Here is a 25,178-nt window from a genome sequence, read left to right as displayed (position 1 = left end):
GGAGCGGCTGGGCCCGTGAGCCATGGCCGCTGAGCCTGCGCGTCCGGAGCCTGTGCTCCGCAACGGGAGAGGCCACAGCAGTGAGAGGCCCACGTACCGCAAAAATAAATAAATAAATAAATAAATAAATAAATAAATAAATAAATCCTGCCACACACCGTGGCTTGCAAAGTTTCTGTTGAAAAATCAGCTAATATCTTATGGGGCTTCCCTTGTATGTGACTAGCTGTTTTTCTCTTGCTACCTTCAAAATTCTCTTTAACTTCTGCCTTGTTAATTATATCTTGGTATGTATCTCTTTGGGTTCATCTTGTTCAGGACTCTCTGTGATTCCTGGACTTGGATGTCTGTTTCTTTCCCCAGGTTAGGAAAGTTTTCAGCCATTATTTCTTCAGAAAAGTTTTCTGCCCCTTTCTCTCTTCTTTTTCTGGGACCCCTATTATGCAAATGTTAGTGCATTTGATGTTGTCCCAGAGGTCCTTTAAACTACCTGCATTTAAAGTTTTTTCTTTTTGCTGTTCTTATTGGGTAATTTCCACTATATTATGTCTTCCAGATCACTGATCCATTCTTCTGTATCATCTAATCTGCTGTTGATTAGGAACAATAGAGAGGAATAGTGAAACATGTTTGTGAACTTATGTCAACAGGAAAACATTAAGGAGCTGCGGTGCGTTGCATGAGCCAAAGAGACCTGCCCATGAGAGTACACTGTCACACAGAAGGTCTATGAGAGCACCTTATGACCTAGAAAGAAAGCCACTGCTAGGGCGACTTCACTCTGCTGCTGAAACTCCCAATGATATGAAGACCCATTAAATAGAAAGGCAAGAAGAAATGCTCAGTTTGATGTAGCAAGGGAATCCAGAAATTATCATCAGAGAAAAGCACTGCACGCCACTTCCTAGCTCCTTAAGGACTTCGTTGAGCTTAAAGTCCTGAAGAATTTCATAAATTGGAAATAAAAATGAACTTTTATTTCTTGTGCACTTGGAGTTCTGGGTGGGAGCTAACTATAGAATTTCTTCATCTTTCCTTATCTTAAACTAAAATGTAGGTTTTCTTAAGGGTAGGTAGAGATGGAAATACCTAAAGGAACAACAGAAAAAAAATTCCTAACATCTATACAAAAAATCATTAACATAGTGAGATAATGTCTCCCAGAAAAATCTTTGGTTAATTAATGATTAGCTTAAGAAAGAAAACTAAGAATGTCAGGTTATTTGTTAGCCAAAGACAAATAAATCATGGACACTATAAAACACAATGTAATAGAATTCAACAAGTGACCTACTTTAAAAAGCTCACAAAAACCACCTCTGTATGAGGTCAAAGAGAAGTACTATTTCAGCATTACAGACTTATTCTGGGTTAAAGAATGACAGTAAAATAACTACCTGTGTGAGACTGCAAAAAATTTACTCTAGAAGATTCCTTGGTATGCACAAGTCTCATTAAAGATAATAAAATTGAAAAATCCTAATGTCCTTATATTACAAACAGTACATTTCTCCAGAGAAAAAAAACATATGATAGGTAGTTTTCCTGACAGATGAGGAATCCACATAACCTAAATGTGGCTGAAAGTTTCAGTGCTTTGTTTTCCCCACCTTTAAAATCAGTTTGTCCATCTATGACATCTGATTCTAGAACTCTGATTTTAACAGGGTTTCAGAAATTTATTATTTAAAAATATTTCAACAGAAGAAATGTGAAAGACACAAATTTTCTTTGTATCTCCTCAGTGTCCCTAGTTTAAAGTTTCGTGGAGATAGCATTGGGGCTGCAAGCACAGGACAGGAGTGTATTTTGTAAATAGGAAACAGATTATGTTTAACGTCTATGTAAACATGGCTCTGTGTCTAAGCCAGAAAAAATATTAACAAATTTGTTCATTAAAATCCTATTAATTATCTTCACATTAAACTATGACTTATTAAAATCAGGCAACTCGATGAGAATTATCATTCTGGGTACTAATCAGCCAGAAGGTGTGCTCGTGCTTGAAATTTAATTTTACTTTATTAAAAATTCATGCTTGGGAGTTCCCTGGTGGTCCAATGGTTAAGACTCGGTGCTTTCACTGCCGTGGGCGTGGGTTCAATCCCTGGTTGAGGAACTAAGATCCCACAAGCCACACAGTGCAGCCAAATAAATAAATGAAATTACCTCTTCACTACTGAGATATCAGGGGGAAAGTTCATTAAAAAAAAAAATTCATGCTTATGGAAGCTCAGTGAGTATTTGTTCTTGGTAGGTATGTTAGCCAAAAAGTATGCCTTGATGACTAGTTAGGAGAAGGAAAAATGTGTGGATTTAACAATTTTGAAAACTAATTGCAAGGCCTTTGTAAAGAAATTTTTATTCTATTACATACAAAAGGAAAACGATTTTTTCTAAAAATAATGTTTCCTAAATATTTCTATTATAAAGATGTCTTCAGTGACGTACTGCTGAAGAATGTCTATGTCACTATCCCTGCTATCCTAGATTGTCACATCACCAATAAATTTTCTTCTTTGGCAATTTTTAAAAAAATACAAATCTCTTTAGAGGTATATAGCCCCTCGAGCGCACCCAGGTAATCTCATGTTACACTTCTCATGCTGCTGAGTCACAGATACTTTTCTCCATAAGGCGGAAGTAGTCTTTAGTCCCCCCAGAATAACAGACACTTTAAAATTAAAATCATGCCTCTCTATTGCACTTGGGGTTTGAATCTGCTCCATCATATTCCTTTATTCCCAACAGAATAGCACTTGCAATTACTGGCACTTTAGAATATCTCAATCTTCCTTCATTTAAAATTCAACTGGGTAGAAAGTTTTGAAAGTGGTTCGGCACACAGTACCTATGATGATCTCAAATTTGCTATATTGAAAACACCCTTTAGCAGAAAGCTACTGAAATAATATCCTTCTAGAAATTCTAAAATGTACAATTAAGAGAAACTTATTATTCAAGAATAAAATTATTGTCACTATGGAGGACAGTATGGAGGGTCCTTAAAAAACTACAAATAGAACTACCATATGACCCAGCAATCCCACTACTGGGCATATACCCTGAGAAAACCATAATTCAAAAAGGGTCATGTACCAAAATGTTCATTGCAGCTCTATTTACAATAGCCAGGACATGGAAGCAACCTAAGTGTCCATCATCCGATGAATGGATAAAGAAGATGTGGCACATATATACAATGCAATATTACTCAGCCATAAAAAGAAACGAAATTGAGCTATTTCTAATGAGGTGGATGGACCTAGAGTCTGTCATACAGAGTGAAGTAAGTCAGAAAGAGAAAGACAAATACCATATGCTAACACATATATATGGAATTTAAGAAAAAAAATGTCATGAAGAACCTAGGGGTAAGACAGGAATAAAGACACAGACCTACTAGAGAATGGACTTGAGGATATGAGGAGGGGGAAGGGTAAGCTGTGACAAAGTGAGAGAGTGGCATGGACATATATACACTACCAAACGTAAAATACATAGCTAGTGGGAAGCAGCCGCAGAGCACAGGGAGATAGCTCAGTGCTTCGTGACCACCTAGAGGGGTGGGATAGGGAGGGTGGGAGGGAGACACAAGAGGGAGGAGATATGGGAACATATGTATATGTATAGTTGATTCACTTTGTTATAAAGCAGAAACTAACACACCATTGTAAAGCAATTATACTCCAATAAAGATGTAAAAAAAAAGAATAAAATTATTTCAAGATTAAATTAAAAATCAAGATGCAATTAGAATCTATTTGACCAACAGATTTCCCATTCTAGCTCACACTCACCTCTCCCGAGGAACAGCAAACCAGTACTCTGGTTGCTTTCTTCGTTTGCCATACTGCTGGACCATGGCTGCAGTGTGAGTGGCAAAGGACTTTCTCATTGGTTTTCCCACTTTAATGCACAGAAACATGGGTGGAGTCTTGCTTTTCTCTTCTTTTGAAGGAAGTATATCTGAATCACACATGAAAAATATTTCCTCATTATTGACGATATTGGTGCTAGTTGGCATAAACATCATACAACATCGTCATATTAGGACTAATTAAATTTTTCAGATCTTCTTTAGCACAAAAGGAAAAAGCTTTGGATGTTTCAGGTTTGTCTACATCATATGAGATGCTACAAACCAGGAATAAGGATAAAAACCAACACACAGAACAGCAAAGGGTGGAGAATTGTGACAACCCACAAGAATACATATTAATGAATGGTACTGAGGACCCAACCATACCATAACACAATTCAGTTTAGAACTGAAATACCTTCAAAAACCTTTTAAAACTCCTTTAGATTTATAAATTCAAAGTGAAAAAGGAAAGTTACCTGAAAGATGTAAAAAAGCGAACTACTTTTGAAATAGAATTCTATGTCATAGTTTAATGTTCAAAATGAATAGCATATATTGCTAATTTTTCCCAATTACAGTTGAGCCCTGAACAAAACAGGGTTTAGAGGCGCTGACACCTGTGCAGTTAAAAATCTGTGTATAACTTTAGAGTTGGCCCTCCATGGATTCAACCAACCATGGATGGCGTAGTACTGTATTTCGTATATACTGAAAAAAATCTGGGTATAAGTGGACCTATGCAGTTCAAAACCTTCTAATGTAAAGATATACCCTATTGAGAAAATACTGTTCACAAATAATTATACTACTTTTGCTATTGCATGTACAAGTTTTAGGAAGGCAGCTATACAGGCATACATACCTTGGAGATATTTGTGGGTTTGGTTCCAGACCATCACAATAAAGTGAATATCACAATCTACTAAGTAACACAAATTTTTTGGTTTCCCAGTGCATATAAAAGTTACGTTTATACTATACTGTAGTCTGTTAAGTGTGCAATAGCATTATGTCTAAAAAAGTACATCTTAAAGAATCCCTTATTGCTAAAAAAATGCCAACCATCATCTGAGCCTTCAGTGAGCTATAGCGGTAATATCAAAGATCACTGATCACAGATCGCCATAATAATGAAATGAAGTCTGAAATATTGCAAGAATTACCAAAATGTGACACAGAGACATGAAGTGGGCAAATACTGTTAGAAACAAGGTGCCCATAGACTTGCTTGACACAGGGTTGCCACAATCTTCAATTTGTAAAAAAAAAAAAAAAGAAAAAAAAAGAAAAAAGAAATGCAATATCTGTGAAGCACAATAAAACAAGATATGCCTATACAACAGAATATAAAGAAATTAAAAATGGCTTACCTTCAATGGGTACCTGAATTCTCTTTAATAGCCATAACTGAATTTCAGATTTATTATCCGTTTGTGCACCTTGGCAGCTGTTGTCCAGAGTAGATTCCAAAGAGGAGTCTGGAAACACTTTATTCATATTTTCTTCTGTAGAAGAGCCTAGTTGCAATGGAAGGGGTGCTCTCTCTTTCACCCAGGTTTTATCTGGCTGTTCATTGCCCTCAGTTGGGGGATCACCTGCCTGGGGAAGAGAACTACTAAGAGTGATGTCTATTCCCACTGGCTCAATACTTTTGCCATCACTTAATTCTGCCTTCTGCAAGTTATCAGGTAACTGTGACCCTTCTTTGTTTTTATTAAGGTAATATTCAATGAGTTTAACTTTATCTAGATCTTCATGTATGTGCAATGTGTTTTCCACCTGGCTTTCTGGGGAACCAGACTGCTTGTCCACCTCTGGCATTACATCTTGCTTCTCACAGGTTTCTAAATCTAGGGTCCCCTTCAATTCAGCATCACACTCTGTTTCTGAAAAGTTCAGGGCCGACTGCACCTGCATTTCCGTAGTAGAACTGATTATTTGTGATTTAGTCTTCCTTAGCTCCGCTGGGTCAAGAGAAAGGCACTCCTTTGAGGTGTCTCTTTTGTCCATTCCACTATCATTTTGAGAAGAAAGTTCTTCCAAGTCAACGAAGTCGTCTTCTTCTCCTAAGAGAGAATTTTCTTTGGCTATAGATTCAAATGCAGCCTGAGTGTCAGAAAGTTCCTTGCTGACTTTAGCTACTGCGGCAGACCGTTTGATTACCTCTGCAGAGAATTCCAGTTTCTTTAACTTGTCTGACACAGAGCTGTCTGAGGGCTTCTTTTCTGTGTATTCTGTTGACTTCTCCAAAGGTCTTATTGATTTGGAATCTGAAGTGATGGTTCTCTCTCCATTCTGCTGCCGTTTTTCTTTGTTGAGAGATTTGAACTTACTGAATGGGTTGATATCCTTTTCTGAAGCCAGGTCTTCCCATTCTCCAGGCCTGTACAGAGGACAAAGATCCTGAGGTATGTCACTGTGGGGGGAAAAATGGTGGGTGCACATGGAATGTTAAAAACAAAAACAAAAACAAAATGGATGAAAGGCAAAAACCAAAACAAAACCCAACCAAAAACCAAAACATAAATATATTACAACTTAAATTTATGTTTAAAGGACTTTAAAACAAGGAAATGAAATCCAGAAACTGACTTCAAAATGAAAAATAAAATCAACTATAAAAAGTGGCAAAATAAAGAACCATGAGAGTTGCTCGCATATCCTATTAGAAACAAATGAATGGTATTTGAGGTCATTTATGAACATGGAGATGTCACCCACCGGATTTTTAATGATGAAATAATGTTTCTGATTTTCATGAAGGACAAAGGAGAGGGACTGTTTCAGTACTATGACTAAAATTCCTTAGATATTCAAGGCTTTTCCTCTTTTATAAAATAGTACATAAACCAACTACATTAATTCTGAATGGCTCATTGACGGAGTAGCTACTCATTTAACTGCTCTATAAAATGACTGACACTGAACCATAATTTTGGAAGATCTGATGCTTCCAATAAAAGACATCCTTCTACTCCTGAAGGAGATGCAAGAGGATGATTTCCACTATTATTGTGAATATATAGCACCTGCTCCATTTTACAGTTTAAAATTTTATAGTTACCTGGGACACAGTCAATTGTTTTTCCTTAATAACAGATGCTTTACTACCCAGATTTGAGGTTTTATCAGTTACTCATTGCCATAAAGTAAAATTGATATTGTAATAAAATGAAAGAGTTAAGAAATTTATACTAATTATTATAAGTAAGAGCTCATTCAATTTACTTTTCTATAAAATTTTGAACTGGGACACAGTTAATTGTTTTTCCTTAATAACAGATGCTTTACTACCCAGGTTTGATTTACACAGAAAATATTGATTAAACATGCTCTTCAAAGTGTAAAATAAATTGTCAAGAAACACTTTTTTAAATCTGTATTTCTGCTTACCTTAGTGTCAATACTGGGTTAAAACACAGAGGTATAAAAACCCTATTTAAAAATAACATTTTTGGATTTCAGAAATAAATTTTCTAAAAAGGCTAGATCATATTCAGGTAATACTTTATTATTCTTGCTTTGAAATAATTATGACAATACTCAACAAAGTGCCGGGAAGTTCAAGTTACTGAACTTGAACTGTCTCCCCAAAGTTACTGAATAAATCACTTGCATGGAACGTCCATGCTTTTTCCAGTACAAAATAAAAGCCTATGTAATTGTTAGGCTCTGACAAATGCTTTAAAAAGCCTCTAATTCATAATTCATTACAATTCAATAATCATTCATCGAGCCCCTAAACACCATATGCTAAAAGACAATTGTGACAGTATCTCTGTTCTGCAGGAACCTGCACATACAAAAGTGTTCTGCTCAACATGAGCATCTCAGGAGATGTTAAAGATGCTTCAATCCTAGAGTCAAATAAGTTAGTGTAATGTAGTATAATTTCCATTTTCAGACCCCAAATTTAATTTGGCATATTAAAGGCCAAAGTAAGTCCTGTAACAAAGAAGCCCAGCTTTTCACATACTTAACCAGCAAATTAATAAGCAAAACCACCTTCCATGAACACCTAAGCCCCTTCCTCATCTCTTCCTTCTCTAGCTAGCTTGACCCCCACAAAGAATGCATTCGACTGCACTCTAATCAGCCTCCTATATTACCTTCTTGTCTATCCCTCCCTTCTTGTTCTACCTAATCCAAGCCGGGATTAATTCAGCCATCTCTTTATCTGCAACACAACTGTCAAACTCTGCCGGGGCAAAGTACATAGTGGTGTCAACTGGCTCTGCTGTTAATGTTTTCTAGACTCAGCCAGAGACCTAACGATGACCAATAATCCTTGCGGTTGTTCTGTTCCTAGTCTCTGTGGCAGCTGGAGTTACAAAATGTCTTACACAAAATATATAAAGCCTGAAGGTGAGGATGGAGAGATTTTACACACACACACACACACACACACACACACACACACACACTCTTTAAAACTATTTGCACATGGCAGCTAGATAATTTGCACTTCTTGTTTTACCATACAACTTTAAATAATGAAATTTAAACTATTTAAACAATTGATGGAATTCTGAGGTCAATACCAAGTTCATTTCACACTGATTCCACTACCACATTCTATTTTGCTCATTGGTGCACATACTGTTCATTAGCCTAAGAAGTCTTTATATACCTGCATCCACAGTAGCAATCACTGTACAATTCTGAAATAATTTCAACACATTAGGAGCCAATTCTCAACTCCTCTCTCTCCCCCCATCTACAGCATTAGGCCCGGATCATGAAACGCAATCTCACATTTAGAGAAATCTTTCTGTAAGAATGTACCTTCCCTATTATTAAAAGAATACTTAACATCCTAAGCTGAAGATGTGTAACAGTATTACTCCACTAGAATCCATCATTGGGCAAGAAATGCCCCTATCTGGCTGTCCACCCACTTCCAAACTTAACTGTATCTTTACCTACTCTTATCTTCTTTCCTCTTGTCACCTCATGTTCACACTTTCTTCCCAAAAGTGACTCTTTCACTCCCTCTCCTCCTTCTCATTTAAGATTCCAAGGTAGCTGGACACTCCTTCACATGGTTCTCAGGGAATGCCGTGTGCATGTCTATATCTACAGTGCTGTTCAATCACCACTTCTCTCCACCTGTCGCACTCAGTAAACTGCAGGACAGGGGCCGTGACCCACTTATCTTCATATCCTTGCCACACAAGAGACGCGCACTAAGATGCATTAGAAGCCTCATTCTGCGTGAATAAAAGATTCCCACAGAACAATGATTAGAGTTTCAGATATGAAGGTTCAAACAAACAGCCTATACTTATTAGGTACCAGGCTATTTTCTAAGAGTTTTGGTATATCAATGCTTTTAGATCTTGTAACAGCTCTGCAAGCTGAAGAATACTATTAATTCCATTTTATAGATAAGAAAACCGAGGCTCAAGATTCAGTCACGCGTGAAGGTCGTGGAGCCATAAGTGGCAGAGCCAGGGAAACCCAGGCATCATCCTGCAGGACTGCCTGGCCTGCTACACTGCCTCCTAAACCTCTAGGCACTTCTGCCAGAACTTGGAAACTACCCAGTGACGATGCTCCAGTGGTTCCTTCAGTGGCTGGGCATGTAAGGGTCTAGTGGGTCAGATGCTAAGGACTGTAGAAGTCCAGGGGAACCTGCTGGCATAAACCCCTAGGGATGCTGTGCCTGGGTTAATTTCCTTAGTTACCTTCCCTCTTTTCCTGAGTCCAAGGGGCTAGCTTCCCTTTGTCCTGTTGGACCCACTGCTTTGCTTTTACCTTGCTATCACTGAGAGTTTCTAAGGAGTTTTACTGCTAGTACATATATAGTATACGGAAATAGGCACACTGACAAAATGACAGAAAGAGTCAGATTATTCCTACAAGTGAATCGATTCTCTGAGTTTTCTTAAACCCTTTCTTCATGGGGAGCTTCTTTAAATCAAAAAACTCAGTTTTAGAAGGCAAAAGTAATCAGGACTAAAGTAATATCCATGTACATTTCAGAGACAAAACAAACTATTACAGCCTTTGCACACCACTTAAGGTATTCTGGCTACAGGGGCAGTGCCTCTGCACGTCCACGCAAATCTCTCTCCACACAGGATTAAGGAAACACATGAGCTGGGAAGATTGCCTGTCCTAGAATTTGAAAGAGGAAGAACATAACTCTGCTTACCAATTAAACCAAAGAGAAAATACTATTCTCTTATCGATAATCAGACAAATTCTTTCAGAGAAACTTCATTTATTCTTTCATAAATTAAGAACATGCATTGCTCTTCGGAAAAATAAGCCAAAGAAATACCATTTTTATGTGATTTTTTGATTTGAATGTTTCACTCTTCCTTATTGACCTCATCATTTCCATTTCTCTCCTTTTTCTCTTTTTTAAAATTTAGTGCACAAATATTCTACCTTCAAATTCACCTCTACACAATCTCTCACTCCTGCCCATGCCCTCACTTTTTAATTGCATTTAATTCTCCCAATACCCCTTTTTCTGGTAAACAAAGAAAGATCTCTTACGATGGCAAGGCATCTTTGATCTTCATGTGGGAGATGTCATTGTAGAGCGCGATGGAAACAACCTCTTCCATGGGGCAAATGAGGCCGTACTCCTCACACCCATTTTCAATGACCAGGGGATCGGACTTATGAGGGTCAAACATGATATTGTTAGGAGTAACGATCATGACACCTCCGACCACACCCTGAAGAAAAAGACAGTACAGAGTCGCTACAGGCAAGATGCAACCACCATAGCAGCTTTAACAAACTTATGTTGCCATTCCATTGACCTTCTGAACCACGGTATCCTACAGGGCAATTGCATCCCCTCTACGAGGGCTGGAAGAAACAGGCTGACGAAATACAACGTTGGGTGCGGTGTGCTGAGCAGAGAAACAGGCTTGCCTCGCTGTGGCAATCAGCTGAGCCTGGTTCTAGCATGGCTGCTGCAATAGTACAATTGGGGTAGGATCTTGGGTTTCACATGTATGTCTCAGATTCGCCAACTCCCTGTCTGTAAAATGAGAGGGGCTGTCCCAGGTACCTTCCAAATTGAGAACTGGGTACTCTACAATCCACTCAGCACATATTCACTACCTGTCCAGCAAGTGCCTGGTACTGTGCTAGGGGAGCGGCTGTACTTCTAATATTTTGCTCTAAGATGCTTAGAAAGCCCACATTCAGCAAAATTTGACACAAATAGGAGTATGAAATTTTTGCAGACAAAAGTGAATACATCCAAACTATGGAAACCGAAAGCAAAGAACAGTAGCTTGGTGGGTCTGAAACTTGGTCAGTTTACATGGTAGACCTTGTTGGCCACAGGGATGTTATCTACCAGGGACAGCAGGATATAAATGACTCCCTTTAGGTAAGTTATTTATTTATTTATTTATTTATTTTTTTTTTCGGTACGCAGGCCTCTCACTGTTGTGGCCTCTCCCGTTGCGGAGCACAGGCTCCAGACGCGCAGGCTCAGTGGCCATGGCTCACGGGCCCAGCCGCTCCGCGGCATGTGGGATCTTCCCGGACCGGGGCACGAACCCGTGTCCCCTGCATCGGCAGGCAGACTCTCAACCACTGTGCCACCAGTGAAGCCCTAGGTAAGTTATTTAGTTTGATACTCTTAATGAGTTTAGTGATCACCTTGGCAAAAAGTTTTGCCTTTCAGCACTACTTAGTCTTGGTTGCAAAAGTTTCAAGTGCATATCAATAATGTATTTTCCTACCATTTGAACCTGGCATGAAGTCTCTACTATGAGCACAGGAATTCGCTTTATATCAACATTACCCTTTCTTCAGAGGCTCACAAAATGTCAGATTTGTTCTTTATACAAAACACCAACAACCAAAAAACTGAAACCACAATGTAACAGACATTTTTCATACCAGAATTTCTAGCAGCAAACAGGTCGAGAACTTAACCATTTTCCAGGTTAGGTGTTAAGCTCTTCACATGAATTTACTTTTAATTAGCATACCCTATTAGTTAAATTTTATTATTGTTCCTACTTTATAGATGAGGAAAAATAGAAGCTTAAGAAATTCAAATACTTTGCCCATCATCTCAGAGCTAGCGGTGGTAGAGTTGGAATTTAAGTTCAGTGAGCCCGACTCCAGCATTTGCTCTTAAACACATTCTATACTGTCTCTCTAACAATTTATGGGCTAAGAACTGAAATATAAGTAATAAACCCAAGGTCACAAAGAATCACATTTCAACGTGATGATTATTATTCCCTCAGTAGGTAAAATGCCAGGCATCCAAGAGGGGAAAACTAATGGACAGTTGTGAAATCTTAAAGCTGAAACTTTGGGTAAGATATTTTAAAATAGCCTGCCTTCAGTAATTTGGAACTAGTTTAGTTTTCCATAGACTCCAAGAAAAGGAAACAAATTGCATAGCTATATACCTTTCCATCGGTGAAGTAGCGACAATTCATTTTTAAAAATTTTACCACGCCTGGCTCGTCCTCTTCAGAAGTGGATGATAAGACTCTCTCAATGGGTTTTAAGGCCTTTCTTGCTAAGTCAGCATCCTTTAGAAGCAAAAATTTCCCAAATCAAATAGAAGCACTTTTTCAACAAGATTATTCATTTATTTGAATCAAGCCATCTACGTTCCCTGTAAGTAACCTGTTCCTATTTAACGTGAACATTAAAAAAGGCATATGTCTTTCAACCTTCAAAAATATCACCCAAATCAAACTAAGATTTTTAAAAAGCACATATGTATGAACCCATAAAAATCAAGTGTCTTTAGAAAATATTTTAAATGAAAGAATTTATATTGGACTCATGGTTCAAATTCTTTAGAAAAAGGAGGAAAACAGTACAAATAAATTATTGGTCTCATTGAGAGTTTAACTTCATACTTCTACATAAATAAGACATGCATTTCTGCCTTTGAGACCTTAAATGTGAACAGGTTTCTTCTCTCAACTAATACAAATTACTTAACCCCACCTCTTTGACGAGGGAGGAGAGTTTCAGATGAACTCTTGTGAAAAATAACATGTAGAATTCTGCACTAACTCAAAACCATTGCTGAGAAATATGAACTTCAGTGCATGAATGAAATACATACAGGCAGTTTATCATATTCTGCATCTGATGATGAAGGAGAGACAGTAGCACCAGGACTGGATGATGATAACCTTAAGGTACTGGAAGGAAAGTTGGCATCTGGCACAAAAAGAACCTGAGAATGAGAAAGACAAGCTAGGTGAGTCCCAGGAATTGGGCAAACCACAAGGCAGTGTTTAGAGCAATTACTCTCTGTACAGTATCATGCTGGGTGTGTGACTAAGACCTAGTGGGCTGTCACAGAACTCATGAGCTACTTGGGGTCTTCCAGACTAATCCATGAAACTATACTCAGCAATATGAATGTGTGCAGATGTGTGCAGTGCAAAGGGTACTGAACACACTGCAGGAGCTCACAGAGGGGAGAGGAAAGTGGGGGAGTATTCTGCAAAGGCCATATGAAGCAGGTGGGTCCAAGTGAAGCTTTGGACAATACATAGGATTTGGATAGGGAGGGAAGAGCCTTCCAGGGCAGGGTACTAATAGTACAAGGGAATAGAGGAGAGAGTCACATAGCATGCTTCTAGACATAATTCCTGTGTCAGGAAGAAAGGGGACACATCTAGGCTTCCTAACTCTAAGCAGTCCCTGAGTGCTAACATAGTAAGGTCCTTATATGATAAACTGTACAAGATAGTATCAATGTACAAGATAGTATCAATAATCAATACTTTCTCTTCCATCACTGTTTAGGTTATCTAGAAAAAATAAAATAAAATCCCCTAAATTGTACTAAATAGCTTCCTTCTGTAAAATATTCTGGTTCCCGAAATGTTATTGTGATTCTGTTATTCAACACTTTTTTCACGAGACATGGCTACATTCTGGCATTATATCAAAAACAGTCTTAAAATGACCTCTAATGTTATAAAACATAGTTCAGAGCAAATCACGTAACAGCTGTTTAACACTGTTATTCACTCTTCTCCATCCTTCCAGTCATCTCTCTATTTTAACTTTAGTTATTTTAAAACTCTCTTCAATCCAGAAAAAATGAGGCAACAACAAAAGACACATTAAGATAAAGGTGGGAAAATCATCATCAAGGAGAAATAAGATGAGGACTGATTATACTGCAAATGTGCTCCAAAATTACCATTCATTGAGAAGTGGGCCATAAAACTGGCTCTAAGTTTCCAAATAACCAATGCAAAGAGATAGACATCATGAGTTAACAGAATTCAATGTCCATAAAATAAAAACAAACCAGTTTCTTAGAAGTACAAGTATTCTCCCACGAAGTCTCATTTTAAAAAAAAGTGTCTCACGGTGAACTCTTTGTCCTTGATGACACATTGACGGTAAATATAATAAGCAGTTTTGGAGGACTGTTCTTTATAACAACTTCTAACTGGGTCAATGGAAAATGTCAGAAGTTTGGAGTTCCATAAAAGCAATTTACAGAAGGCTAAAATTACATGGTCTTAGTATACAGCTCTTATTTATCATATGTATCTAGGCTAGAGGGATGGATAGATGTCATTTCTTCCAAACAATTCTCCATTAATATTTTTTTTGCACCTGAGCTCTTGACAAGCATTAGGCAACATAGAGTGAGATTCTATTGTCTGACACTCTAAATGTCAAATCAAAGGGATAATTCCTATGCATAAACAGTTCACTGCACTGTACATAGAAGTAACAGTTGAACACGGGGAAGCTCAGTCAGAATACGTCTTACTTCAACATGGAAGTGAGTCTGGATCACTCTTCTCAATTCCTTATCTTTGCCAGAAAAATCATGAGTAGAGCTAGATGCTGGGACAACTAACAGCACATAACTGTTTAGTTATATGAGGGCTACACAGCACAGTAAAGGCTAGAAGGGACATCCGAGATAATGCAGCCCAACCCCTCATTTCAGAGATAAGGAAACCAGGGTCAAAAAAGGAAGTGACTTACCCAAGTCAAACAGTTACTAAAGGGTCAAAGGAAATGAAGCTTTGGGGCACCTATTTCTATATTTTTACCCTTAAGTAGGCATATTAAAACAGTTCCTATACCTCCTATTAGCTACTGGACCTTAATCCAGTTCACTTAGTAAACGAATAAGGAATCACCCTAAATTATTTTACTAAGTTCCAGTGACTACAGTCTTCAGCCTTGAATTAGTAAGCCTAGGTTCACTGCTATGGGTCAGTTACACATTATGCAGCAATACCCCAGATTACAAGAAACCCAATAAAAGTGCCTGAAATCTAATTTTCCTAGAGATAAAAATTTATTAATTTTTTAAAAGTTTTAACTCATATTTCCCCTCAATTACCTGGTATAGTCAATATAGTAATATCTCCTTTTGACAAGGACATAAATACCAAAAGCATGATAGTACAAACTGGCCAATTTATGGTCTGTTGGTTTCATTTGCTGCCCTTGAAAGAAATGCAAAGAATACCACCATTGCCTGAATGAAGTTATACTTAGAAGAAGCAGTATACATCCTGAATAAAAATGTCACTATAATGTAGAGATGCAGGACCATGGTCTAGTTAAGTCAACAATGGAACCGGAATGTGCTCATGGCAACCAAGTAGTTCTGTAGATGGGACTGGAAACTTGGCCTCAGCAAGGATCTGCCTATGACAGGGCCATTTACATTTATTGGCTAAGTGTAGTTTACAAGTAGAAAGATAAGAATATCTTATGCAGAAGGTATTTAAAAAATTGCTGGATTAACCGAGAATGGCAAAATTATATGACATGTCAATTTCATTTAGTTTAACAAAGTACTAAAAGCCTGGGAAAAAATGTGTGGCTTTTTTTTAATTGAAATATCATTGATTTATAGTATTGAGTTAGTTTCAGGTGTACAGCAAAGTGATTCAGTTATATATATATTTTTCAGATTATATTCCACTATAGATTATTTCGAGATATTGAATATAGTTCCCTGTGCGATACAGTAAATCCTTGCCACTTAACTATTTTATGTATAGTCGTTTGTATCCGTTAATCCCATACTCCTAATTTGCCTCTCTCTCTTTCCCTCTCTTCTTTGGTGACCATAAGTTTGTTTTCTACATCTGTTAGTCTATTTCTGTTTTGTATATAGATTCATTTGCATTATGTTTTAGATTTCATGTGTAGTGATATCATATAGTATTTGTCTTTCTCTGTCTTATTTCACCAAGTATAATATTCTCTAGGTCCATCCATGTTGTTGCAAATGGCAATATTTCATTCTTCTTTATGACTGAGTAATATTCCACTGTGTGTATGGGCACTTGGGTTGTTGTTTCCATGTCTTGGCTATTGTAAATAGTGCTGCTATGAACACTGGTGCATGTATCTTTCTGAATTAGAGTTTTTGTTTTTTCTGGATATAACCCAGGAGAAGGATTGCTGGATTATACAGCAGCTCTGTTTTTTAAGGAACCTCCATACTGTTCTTCATAGTGGCTGCACCAATTTACATTCCCACCAAACAGTGTAGGAGGGTTCCCTTTTCTCCACACCCTCTCCAGCATTTATTACTGTAGCCTTCTCAATGACAGCCATTCTGACCGGTGTGAGGTGATACCTCATTGCTGTTTTGATCTGCATTTCTCTAATAATTAGCAATGTTGAGCATCTTTTTGTGTCTGTAGGCTTTTCTTGATGGTCCTGCTGAATGTCTCCACCTTTGGCTGGATTGACTTCTTTTGTCATGGTATCAAATCAAGAACAAAATGACAAAAAATTTTGCCTAATTTAAAACAAAATAATGACCACAATGGACCCCAGGAGTGGACTAAACTGAAACTTGCAACTCTAAATTAAATATTCTAAGAATATCTGTATGAAATTCTACAGGGAAAAAAGTTACATTAACTTCTCTTGATGGAAACATCTATAACACAAATGATAGTTTTTCAGCTGTGTTAATCATCTGCAAAGCATTCATCTCTGAACAGTTCATCAGTACCAGAATGCTTTCAGAAGTCTTGCATCTAAATGGAAGACTGAACCAATGCACATTATCACTGATGATAATCCTGTGATGCTAAGAGTGAGTCATTAAAAATGGCAACAAAAATAAATGCAAAATTTCTAAAGTAAAATTCAAAAAGAAAATCATTACCTGGCCTGGAACAATAGTATGTGTGAAAAGCTTATTCAGTTCCACTAGTTTATTGGGAGTGATGTTAAATTTCAGTGCTATGGAGTTTAGGGTGTCCTGGCTTCCAGCCTAGAATAATCAAACAAACGAGATTCAATACACAAAGCAAAAAGCAAACAAAACCTTCCTCTTGATAGTCAACATTAATCTATTTGTGATATGACTGAATAAAAATGTAACACATACATCCAAATGTATTATGAAAAAAGCGAACATATTCTCAATTCTTAACAAAAAAAGTCTTAGATATTATTCATTTCCGGACTCCCTTATCTTCAAATTTCACCGTCCACTAATAGATTTCTAAACCTACTCTGGCACAACTTAGGTGTATGGAGTAGAGGGCGCGTGAGGTATAATATAAAGCTAAGAAGAAAAGAAATATTACAGACAGTACCACTCCTAGGGGTAATAGGACTACTTTTTCTTTTTGCATTTTTCTGTCTGTCTATTTGCCTGTTTCTTTACTGCACTTTAGGCTCCTGGATTGTGGCCTGTTAATGGCCTTTTTCCCCACAGTGCCTGACACATAGAAGGCACTTAAATATTTGATGAATGAAAAAAGTGAAAGGCAGGGAAATCTAAAAGAACTTCAGATTAGCTACAAAAATTGTTCACTGACATTAAAAATGACAATTTCCCATGGTCAGCCAAATTAGTGTTATTCTCTAAATCTATAAAACTTGTGATATGTCTCAGGTGTACATGTTTCTTTCCTTCTCTAATAGAAGGGGAATAGGAATAGAAAGGGCAGTAAGAAGATGTGAAACTTCAGTGAAAAAGCTCCACCCAAAAAGAAGTCTGCTGCCTCTGGTAAGGTCAATATCCCAGGACAGACTCCCTGTCCAGGGTCACTGGATGGAACTTGTTAGCGGGAGGTCATTCTGGCGAGTGTCACTGAGAAGTTCCCAACTACAGCCCTGGGTCAACACTGGTGGCTGACCCTGTAAGCAGAACTGGCTCCACCAGGGGAGCCTTGAATTATAGGTGGAAATTTGAGGTGGCTGCAGGAGGTTGTGGACAGGTGCAAAGGTACACATGTAGAATTCAACTTACCACTCACTGCCCTTAAGTGTCAAAACCCCACCAACTAGATGAACTGTCTCAGGCTAACCAAGTTCATAGTTACAGACTGCATTAAAATTACCTCAGCGTATTTCTAGAACATGACATAAATACATATATTTTTTAAAAATCATTGATAACTTAACCTATGCCCCTACCTTACCCTGAGCAAAATCACCTGTACTAAAGTGAAAAAACTTTTTTAAAATATATTTTTTTCAAATATTATACATTTACATAATATATTCAAATCTGGGGGGTTTCAGGGTTTAGCGTCAGTATAAGACACAGCCTGATAATATAGACTAGAGCCAGACTGCTGGACCTGAATTCCAAATCTGCCACTTGCCAGCTGTGTGATCTTGAGTCATTTGTTTAACTTCTCTGTACCTCAGTTTCTTCATCCAAATTGAGATACATAATTGTAATTTCTAATTCAAGAGCACTTACTTCATGGCAAGTGATCAATAAATTGGCTTCTTATTTTTACACAAAAACTTGAAGATACTATGTATAGGGGCTTCAGGAAAGGAGACAAATTTTAACAATCTGCCGTTATTACACCAGGATAAGACATACATATGGAGCCAAGTTACAGACCCTGGGAGGGATACTGGTATCATTGTATGTTTGAAACTAAACAGAATGCTTGAACATCCACAGCTCTGGAGCAGTATAAGCAATCGGGTAAGTGGTTCTGGTCATGGTTCTCTAAACACGAAGTTATGGATCACCTTTTATTTCTGATGACAAGTACACAAAGTAACTTGCCAACTAAAACTAATCTCCATACCATAAATTAATCAGGTGGATAGATCTGAACTACTAATTTGATCACCTGTTTATATGAATTAATTTGGGGTTGATTTTTTTTACTCTCACTGCATTATTTAGTACTTGCTATGTGAAGCATCTCCTAGCAAAGATACTTCTCATTTCCTTGGAGGGGCTTGTGAATCACACTGTAGGATACACACATGGCTTTAGAATTAATATTGTTATTAATGATAAATAATCCAACACTTCCTCAGTATCTTCTAGGAGGTAAGGAACTGTGCTAGGTGTTATGGGGATCAACAATATATTGTAGACAGCGGTAATGTGAGATATATAATCACCCCCAAATCCCTTCTGGAAAGGACCAAGCCTATAAACCATAGAAAGATGCCTAGGGATGTTCACAGAGCCCTGAGCATGAAATGCTGGTGCCAGGGCTCTTCAGTGTGACGCTATAGAAGCTTGGAGAGGATTCACCATTCCAGAAGAAACGGCAGGGAGGGACAGGCCTTGCTGCTTGCCTTATATAGAGGCTGGCACAGCACACAAATAATGAGTAGAAAAGAAATACCCATGAGGAAAACACAGGGGCAATGGCAACAGCACTTAATTGCTTTCTAGAAGTCAGAGATCACTCTTCAGCAGTACTAGTTCAAAGTGAATTAAAACAGATCTATGGGCTTCCCTGGTGGCACAGTGGTTGAGAGTCCGCCTGCCAATGCAGAGGACACGGGTTCGTGCCCCGGTCCGGGAAGATCCCACATGCCGCGGAGCGGCTGGGCCCGTGAGCCATGGCCGCTGAGCCTGCGCGTCCGGAGCCTGTGCTCTGGAACGGGAGAGGCCACAACATTGAGAGGTCCGCGTACCGCAAAACAAAACAAAAAAACAGATCTATAACGGAGTGCCCACTTTACGCCAGGCCTAGGATAAGCAGACACAGCTCCTGGGCTCCAGGAGCTCATGGCTCAATGAGAGAGAGGAGCACGTTAACGTGGCAGTGCAGTAACGGACACATGCACTGCATTATTCATGTGCTGATTCAACCATATGGAGGCCTATACCCACAAATAGAGTGGTGACCAAAGAGGGATCTAGCCTCTCTCCGTGGGTATATGAATTAAGGCACAATCTAGATATAACAATCACACTAGTGAATCAATATTGTTAAACTGAGATAAACGAGGTAAAGGAATGTGATTCCATGAGAGAGAAAAATGAAGGGATCTGGCCTAGACTTGCTAGATGGTCACGGAAAGGAAGACTGAACGTGGAGAGTAATGGGAAGAAGATGTTAAGGCTAAGGTTCTGGTTTGTAGAAATGTATGGATGATGGAGCCACTGCTTCTTGAACAAAGACCAAGCACGGAGGTCTAAGTTAATGTTTGAGTAGACAGCTGAATCTTTGGTTTGGGAACTCAGACAGCATGTCTGGGATGGAGACCTAAAATTGGTCATCCTTGGCATATCAAAAGGTAATTCAAGTAACAGGTATACCCAGGGAAAAAATAAGGAAGGAAGAGAAATGACTAAGGGGCAGGATGTGTCAGGGAGAAACATTATGCAAATCTAGTGGTATTAACAAACTTTCCTTCTACCTGTTTATACTTACAGTGTATTCCATAGTACCCTGGGGCTTCTGAACCACCATCTTCTTTTCTTTTTTATCATGTGTTTTGTTTTGATTGTCATCTGAAGAATAAAATGTTTATAAGTGAATGATTTCATTTTTAGAAATTGAGGATAGAGTAATCTACAGTATATTAAAACCCACTTTCGAATTGACTTTGAAAAAAAAAAGATTAAAAGAAAAGTGGACTAAATGTACAAATAGACCAAACTCATAAAAACATATTGTTCATCCATGTATACTTGAATAAATGATTAATGTTAACTGTGATCAAATAGTACAAATAACAATGAGGTTATGCTTTATAGTTATTCAAGTATTCGTTTAAATGATAATGTATAAAGACGAAGTTAAAGTAAAACTAGTACAGTCATGATATAAATGATGTATAATGATGTATAATGTAAATCAGTACAGCCCTTTTAGAAGGTGATTTGTCAATATGTAACAATAGCTATAAAAATGTTCATTCTTTGACTCAGTAATCTTTCCCTTATTTATCCTAAGGAAAAATTCAAAAGAAGAGAAATGCTATGCACAGCATGTGGTTACTGCAGTATTATTTATAATAATGAAAACTTGTAAAGACCTATATGTTCAACAACATATTAAGTTGGACCACAGATTTTGCTATTTTTAAGGGTCAAACTGGTCAACCTGATAGTTTGGCAGCTACATATGATTCAACCTAATTGTTATGATTAAATGTATCAACCCAGACACTGAAAACCAGAGAGACATATAACAATGGATACAAATTAGGTGACAAAAAGTACAAAACTGAATTAACTATGAAAAGATGCTCTATCCTGTATGAGATCAGAAAAATGCAAATTAAGACACAGCATCATTTTACATCTATTAGCGTGGCAAAAATCAGAAAGTTGGATAATTCTAGTGTTGGCAAAGATGTGAACTGCTACTAGCAATGTAAACTGGTACAGCCATCCCAGCAAATTAAGCATATGTAGCCCGTATGAGTCAGCAAACTAACCCACAGATATACATCCTCTCCCAGGAGATATCATGAAGTAACCTGCTGGAAGGTATACAGAACAACAGTATCTGTGACAGTGGGGAACAGGAGGGTAAGCAAAATATATCTAATTACTGCCTAGAATCCCAGAGCATAACAAGCCCAAGTATACACTGCAACATGCTTACATCGAGAGAAACAGAATGAGCTGTATAGAATGGTATCATTATGTATATTTTAAAAAGCTGTCCACAAAACAACTACACACATTTTTCAAGGCCACATCCAGACAAAAGCCTATACACATTGAACACAATAGAATGGAGTGGAGCGGGGAGAGAAACGGGAGTGGGGAAAGAGGATAAAAAGGAACTCATGAATAAAAAACGGAGGGCCCAGCTCTGACCAGTGATGACAAGCCATGCACTCTGAAGTGTGATTAATGCATCCCTCTACATCTGAAGTCCTACAACTCCCCACACGCAAACCAACAATATCATTTCAACTACACAACAAATGTGGGTGAACTGGATGAGAGCTGGAAGGTAACACAGAAATATGAAAATAGTTCATTCACATGGGATTCACTGACTTTTAAGTATTTCCTTTACATTATTTTAAATTAAGAACCAAGAAAAAAAAGATGCTGCTATTAGTATCCTTTTCTAGTCATTTGTAGAACCAGAGACACCCTGAAAAATCCCTCTGCTGTAAAAAAATGACCTCCCTTCTATCAGGTGACCACATCTAAATTACTTCAGGAAGATGAGGCTGTACTGACTGTGGTTTTCAGATCTCCAAATTCTGCAGATCGGGAGATTCCACACAGCCTATTGAAAAACCCAATCACAGGATTTTACAACTCTTATCATCTACCTGGCGTTCATTCTTGTTAATATCTCAGCTCCACTCTCTGTCCCACACTCCTGCCCTTCTCTTTGTCACCATAAACAGCTGTCCCTTTAGGTCCTCATGCTTTCAGCACAGTCTCTTCATGTCCTTCTGTAGGTGCTTCCTATTTCTAGAACCTAAGCTGCTGTTTCCCATCTGTGGCAGCTACAGCCCATGCCCTTCCACAGGCTGTGCATAAACATCTCTGGTCCCAATGGGGGCACTGTTGTAAGCCACCAAATCATGAGAGTTTCCATACTGTTCAGCTGCCAAAGAAAGACAGGTGCTGGCTGAACCTTTCAGGATAAGCTTAACTATGTACACCTGAATTAGTACAAAAATTCCTTTCCTTTGGCACAAGTGGGTAGGCCAGAAAAATGGCAATCACAGTAGTATTATTAAAAGAAAACAGGGCTTCCCTGGTGGTGCAGTGGTTGAGAGTCCGCCTGCCGATGCAGAGAACGTGGGTTCGTGCCCCGGTTCGGGAAGATCCCACATGCCGCGGAGCGGCTGGGCCCGTGAGCCATGGCCGCTGAGCCTGCGCGTCCGGAGCCTGTGCTCCGCAACAGGAGAGGCCACAACAGTGAGAGGCCCACGTACCACAAAAAAAAAAAAAAAAAAGAAAGAAAACAAAAACCCAGCAGAGTCTAAGATTTTGAAATACTTGAGGTAAAGACCGTAATGTACCCATCTTTGAGCATCCTGTGCCTTAATATGATACCTGTTATATATGCTTGCATGAACTTTCCAATATAGATCAATGAGCCTAACAAGTTTGATGGTGGGCAACATTTTCACAGATAGAGCATCACACCAGGAAAATCATCAGAACCAATCAAAGCCACAACCCGAACACTAAGTTTTACAGTTGACTGAATACAGAAAGCAGAGAAGTAACTGGCACATTCTAAGGACCCAAATGTCTTCATATCAGTATAGCCCAAGGAAAGGCTTCATATTACTTCCTAAATATTTTCTTGCAGTAAGTTTTCAAGATGGCCAGCTGCTTGTCTCAATAAGCGAAGTCCTGGATACCTTATCTAGATGGGTTCTGCAGCACATGGTCCACAAGGCACTGGGGAGAGCAGGGAATAGACCTGAGCCTCCTTGGAAAGAGCTACTTTGCTGTGCTTCAGGAGGGGGCTCCACCTCCAGCACTTCAGGTGAGGACTCATGGCCATCCACAAGGATGGAATTATCTCTCAATGACACCTGACACCTCTACTTCAAGCTTTAGGCCTCCTCAGGCCCTTTACACCTATCCAAATTCAGATCCTCCCCCTGCTTACAAAAAGTTGAAGCAAATGATGTAAAAGTATCTACTGCCAGAGGAGAAAATTGGCCAGGTAATCCTCAGAAGCCATTCAGAACAAAGCAGCTATACCTCCTATTTGCCCCACCTTTGAAAAGTTTCAGAGCCAGTTTTTCCCACCCAGTAAGAATGTAACTGGGACAAAATTGACCAAAACCCTAGAAGAATGAAACATAAGCCCTTTTGTCTAACCTGTCTCGTTTCTCATACATCCTGGAGGGGCCGAAACAGGGAAAGGGGAGAACCCGTGTTGACCTCAGGTGGACCTGGTGCCCTGCCCACAGCCCTGCTTCCTCCTCCCTTCCCAGCCCACAGGAGGGCCAGGGGTGTCCAGAAAACAAGGCTCTTGCCTCCTGCACCTGAGGAGATGCTAGATATGTTTCCAGAAAGACTCTTCTCTCTCCATGTGTTGGGGCTAAAAGAAGGTGATGTTCGGAAATGTCCAGGGCCTGAAAAGGCATAAAAGTCAGATGTAAAGGAATCCTTTCACTAGGTGATCTGTGAAGTCCTAGAGCTTACAACTGCCAAGAGAATATCCGAGGTTTGAGAACAGAACCTAAGGAAGGCTTAGATTTGGGGGGCGGGGGCCGAAAAGAAGTGTGGCTGATTGGCGGGTGGGGAGGATTTGAAAAGATAGGAAAATGAGTGCAATGTCACAAAGGCGTGGAAAAAAGTTAAAGGAAAGTTGTACTGACACTGTCAAATGTTACCCTGAGGATGAGAGATGGAAACCTGGAAACAGGTAACTGGGAGGTCACAGAGGTCCCGGAGTGAAAAGTGCAGGGATCTCAAGACAGATGGTGTTAACCCCAACAGGAAAGTTATTTGCTAAAATGTAAGGAGATGAAGACAGGACTGGGGGTTTAAGGGGTTGTGACATTTGGAAGCGTTACTGTGGCAAAGATCAGGTTTTAATAAAATGAATACCGAAAGAAGCAACAAGCAGCAGCAGTAAGGGTTCCCCCAGGGTGGGTCTCAACATCAGGGTGACAGACCATGCAAGACATCAGCAAATCCCCTGCTGTCATGGCCACCTGTGGGGTTAGGACATGCAAGCAGGGCATCAAGAGCTCGAGGAGTGGTAGGTGAGAGGCACCGAGACGGGGTTAGGAGAATGACATGATGTGCTAGCTTCCTATTGCTACTGCAAGACATTACCACAAATCTAGGGGCTCCAAATAAAAAATAGACACAAATGTACTATCTTACAGTTCTGTATGTTCCAAGTCTGACATGGGTCTCACCCGGCAAAATTCACGGCATCAGCAGGCAGTTCTTTCCAGAGGCTATAGGGGAAGACCGGTTTCCTGGCCTGTTCACCTCAGAAGTAGCCCACGTTCCTCAACTCAAGGTCCCTCCCTCCATCTGCAAAGCCAGCAACACCAAGCCGTGTGCTCTCATGCTGCCGTTTCTCTAGATCTCTCTCTTCTGCCTCCCTCTTTCACTTTTCAGAATCCTCATGTTTATACTGGGCACCTGGATAATCCAGGA

General features: G+C 39.0%; 1 protein-coding gene across 1 annotated transcript in view; it reads right to left on the bottom strand.

The window, feature by feature from the left end:
- The window catches only part of NCOA7 (nuclear receptor coactivator 7), a gene marked incomplete at both ends in the record, with an annotated part of 140,371 nt that overhangs the window by 36,555 nt on the left and 78,638 nt on the right, over positions 1 to 25,178 (bottom strand). The window contains 7 exons of the mRNA XM_079716378.1: positions 3,801 to 3,969; positions 5,236 to 6,281; positions 10,373 to 10,557; positions 12,268 to 12,393; positions 12,942 to 13,055; positions 17,001 to 17,108; positions 20,491 to 20,570. Of these exons, the coding sequence (XP_079572504.1) occupies positions 3,801 to 3,969; positions 5,236 to 6,281; positions 10,373 to 10,557; positions 12,268 to 12,393; positions 12,942 to 13,055; positions 17,001 to 17,108; positions 20,491 to 20,570 (1,828 nt within the window). The remainder of the gene's footprint in view (positions 1 to 3,800; positions 3,970 to 5,235; positions 6,282 to 10,372; positions 10,558 to 12,267; positions 12,394 to 12,941; positions 13,056 to 17,000; positions 17,109 to 20,490; positions 20,571 to 25,178) is intronic.

Source organism: Hyperoodon ampullatus (genome assembly GCF_949752795.1).
Source record: "Hyperoodon ampullatus genome assembly, chromosome: 12".
NCBI lineage: Eukaryota > Metazoa > Chordata > Mammalia > Artiodactyla > Ziphiidae > Hyperoodon > Hyperoodon ampullatus.
The sequence above is the reverse complement of the archived record's forward strand: the minus strand, read 5'-3'. Positions and strand labels throughout refer to the sequence as shown.